Source organism: Myotis davidii, unplaced genomic scaffold (genome assembly GCF_000327345.1).
Source record: "Myotis davidii unplaced genomic scaffold, ASM32734v1 scaffold172, whole genome shotgun sequence".
In the NCBI taxonomy this organism is placed as follows: domain Eukaryota; kingdom Metazoa; phylum Chordata; class Mammalia; order Chiroptera; family Vespertilionidae; genus Myotis; species Myotis davidii.
The window spans coordinates 3,423,665-3,427,453 of record NW_006284343.1 but is presented as its reverse complement, the minus strand read 5'-3'; the positions used below and the strand labels follow the sequence as shown (position 1 = coordinate 3,427,453).

Sequence of the window (3,789 nt, the reverse complement as noted above, 5' to 3'; positions counted from 1 at the left end):
ATCCACAGCTGCCACAGAGGCTAGGGATCAGACCCTGCCTCTCTCTCTGCAGGCCTCTCTCCGGACCTGATCTGCAGTCCCCTAGGCCAGTGAAGGCAAACCTTTTGAGCTCAGTGTGTCAACATTTTGAAAAACCCTAACTTAACTCTGGTGCCATGTCACATAGAGACATTTTTTGATCTTTGCAACCGTAGTAAAACAAAGACTTATATTTTTGATATTTATTTTATATATTTAAATGCCATTTAACAAAGAAAAATCAACCAAAAAAATGAGTTCGCGTGTCACCTCTGACACGCGTCATAGGTTTGCCATCACTGCCGTAGGCCATGCCACCGAGATGCTCCTACCTGGGCCCAAACCTGCTGCTGGTGCCCGTACCACTGTGCCCATTCCTACCCCAGCACCTGAGTCCTCAACTGCCTCCCCAAGCACACATCCTGGCTATGACCCACAGAGTGTGTGGGCTGGCCCTGCCCACATCTCCAGCCTCAGCTCACACCTCCAGCCCGCTCTCTGAACCTCTCTCCTGCTTGAGCCACATCAGTTTTTTCTTTTTTAATATATGTATATTTTTATTGATTTCAGAGAGGAAGGGAGAGGGAGAGGGAGATAGAAACATCAATGATGAGAGAGAATCATTGATCAGCTGCCTCCTGCATGCTCCCTACTGGGGATCAGGCCCGAAACCTGGGCATGTGCCCTTGACTGGAATCGAACCTGGGACCCTTCAGTCCACAGGCCGACACTTGATCCACTGAGCCAAACAGGCTGGGGCAGTTTTTTTCTCAGTTACCCAAGCCTATCACAGTCTCTCTCACCACTGGGCCTTTGCACATGCCAGTCCCTGTGGTTGAGATTTCTCCCTTTCGGCACAGTCCTGATGACACTTCTTCATCCCTCCTGTTTCAGCCCAGGCACCGTTTCTCCCTGACCTGCGGGACCAGGCCAAGTCCCCCTCCTACTTACTATGCATTTCTTTGTAGGCCCTGTGGGCCGCTAACCCCCATCTGTTTGTGATGCAACGCTGTGATTAATGTGTTGTCCGCCCACACTGGACTCTAAGGTAACCAGGGAGGACAGGGTCTTTTCTCTTCACCATGGCACTGTCACCAGCCTGTTGTGGGTACTTGATAAATACTGATTGCCTCCTGTGTAAACAGAGGTGGGACTTGCCCTGCTCACCTCATCATGGTGACATGAGGATCAAGAGAGCAAACAGACATCCCAGGACTTTGCAAAACAGGAATACTCCGGAGGCGGGCTAGACCATGTAAATGTGTGCTCTATGCGTAGCACACATATTAAAAGGGGAAAGTCATGTCATGGGCACATGGAAGCGGAAGTTTTAGAACTGGACTGGGGATCAGGACCCACCCAGGCTAGGGAAACGTTCAGCTCTCCTTGGATCAATCTAGGAAGGCTTCCTGGAAAAAGAAGCCTGTTTCCTTGATGATGTCGCCAATTCAGTGTTAGCCAAGAGTTCAGTGGGCAGAAGAAGGATGGTGCAGCAAGCCACAGGGCGCTTCCCGTCTCTACCAGGTGAGCAGGTACCTGCCCCCATGAGGTAGGAACAGACCTGTGCCCTGGCCTGCAGCTCCCAGCCACAGCCCCTCGTACCTGCTCGTCCACTTTATGGGCGATGAGGGTGGCTCCTTCCTCCAGTTCCGCCACGCTGATGGGCCGAACCCGGAGCGCCACCTGGGAGGGAAGGCCAGACCCCTGAGGTGAGACGGAAAGGGCTGTGCTGGGCCCCAGAGAGAAGGATGAGAGGACCGGGGATTCCGCTAGGGCAAGCCCAGGGCGTCTCCTCTGTCCAGCCGTCTCAGGCCTCCTTGGTCTTACGGGAAACTCAGTGGTTCAGGACAACCACCTGGGTCAGGGCAGGAGGTGCAGCGAATGGGGGCTGGGGCTGAGTGTGTGCATTTCCCCAGGAGCCCGTGGCTCAGGGCGATCCCGTGGCAGAGTGCTGCCCGCTCCTCCGGGCTGCATCAGTCACATGCCCACGTTAAACGGTGGCCGCTCCCTTGTGCTTTGAACTTGGAGCCCCTGGCACTAGAGTAGGCTGTCCGTGCCTGTGAATAAGGAACTGCAACCACAGGGGCAGCACTGAGCACAGCAGGATGGGGCTGGGGGCGGGGAACTTCCCCTCCTCAACCTGGGTCCACCCACATTCCTACCCAAGGACAGCGCTATGGGGCCCCTACGCTCCCTATTCTCCAGCCACTGGGAGCCGGTGGGTCTTCTCTCTGCATGAGCCTTGCCCAGAGATGGGGGCGTGCCTAGCCGGTTTGGTTCAGTGGATAGAACGTCGGCCCTCGGACTGAGGGGTCCTGGGTTCAATTCCGGTCAAGGGCACATACCTCAGTTGCAGGCCTGGTCAGGGTGGGTGCAAGAGGCAACTGATCTATGTGTCTCTCTCACAACGATGTTTCTCTCTGTCTCTCCTCCTCCATTCTACTCTCTCTAAAAATCGATGGAAAAATATCCTCAGGTGAGGATTAACAAAAAGAGAAAACGAAGAATTAAAATAAAAAAGGACGGAGGTATGTGTGTTTCTGCTGATCAAGGGGAAATGCCTGCAGGTGTGTGGGTATAACTGCACGCTCGGCCTCTGCACCGGACGCCTCAGCCAAACTCCGCTGCTGGGAGGGGAGGACGCTCCCGCCCTGCGGTGCCGGACACACCACACATGCCAATCAAGCTGCTTTCAAAGAGAGCCTTCCTGACAGCCAGAGAGGGGGTTCCAGGGCCGGGGGCTTGCTGGGGGGCTGGGGCCCTGGCTCCAGTTCGGAGCAGCCAGCTAGCCCGGCAGAGGCGAAGTGTCTGGGAGCAGCAGCATCCTCCCGTGACATCACCACCCACCTGCGGGGGATAAAGGCCCGTGCCCAGATCTCAGAAGTTAGGGAGGGGGCCGTGGCCCTGGGGTCACTGAGCCTTCCCCCCATTACTCTGACCCAGCACCACTGAGAATCAGGAGGTCCGCCCTCAGTCTCTACCTGAACCCCACTCCCCACTCACACCTCTTCATCTGCCCGGACCCCAGGGCTGGCTCCGGGCGCCCTCTCAGCGGCTCCCAGCATCCTCTGGACCATTTAGTCCTCGCTTGGACAGCATCTTCGTTGCAACCCAACCACCAGCCACCCCGGCCCCATGCCGGCTCCCCTGGCACCTGGAGGCTCTCGTCTACCTGTGATGCCCAGCTCCTTTAAATTCCCGACTCCACTGGGTTGGGGAACCCCCTGGCTCCCTCCTTCCTCTTCTAGGAGGAGGGCCAGGCCTGCCCTGGCGTTTCCGGATGGGGGAGCAGTCTTGTCCCAGAGACCCATGGGGCAGGCTTTGGGGCTGGGGCCCCTGGGGGCAAGATCTAGACCAGTGGTTCTCACCCTCGGTAAATTCTGTTTCTTTGTTACTAATGTTGTGGCCTCACCTCATAACAAAGAAACAGAATTTCCGGAGGATGCAGCCCAGAAATCAGGATTTTAACAAGATTCCCAGGCGGTTCTAATGTGCAGCCCAGGCTGAGAACCGCTGGTGTAGAGGGAGCGGCGGGCTGGCCGCAGGCTCAGCAGGACGCCCTCCTGCCTGACTCCGGGGCTCGGGCTCGGAAAGTTCTCGGACAGTCGCATTCCCTGGTCCTGAGGGTCCTTTGGGGGGGCGGGGGGAAGGACCGCTCTGTCTGTCGGGGGTGGAATCTGAGTCTGGGCCACAGGTGGGGCCCTCGACGGGCGTCTCACCGTGAGCTGCTGGTCCTTGGAGTCCCCGCCGTCCTTCATGCTTGCGGGGATG

At 57.0% G+C, this 3,789-nt stretch overlaps 1 protein-coding gene across 1 annotated transcript in view; it reads right to left on the bottom strand.

The window, feature by feature from the left end:
* KIF19 (kinesin family member 19) overlaps window positions 1-3,783 on the bottom strand; it is a 27,623-nt gene extending 23,840 nt beyond the window's left edge. The window contains 2 exon segments of the mRNA XM_015570508.1: window positions 1,621-1,701; window positions 3,738-3,783. Of these exon segments, the coding sequence (XP_015425994.1) occupies window positions 1,621-1,701; window positions 3,738-3,776 (120 nt within the window). The 5' untranslated portion in view covers window positions 3,777-3,783.
* Window positions 3,784-3,789: the final 6 nt, after the last annotated feature.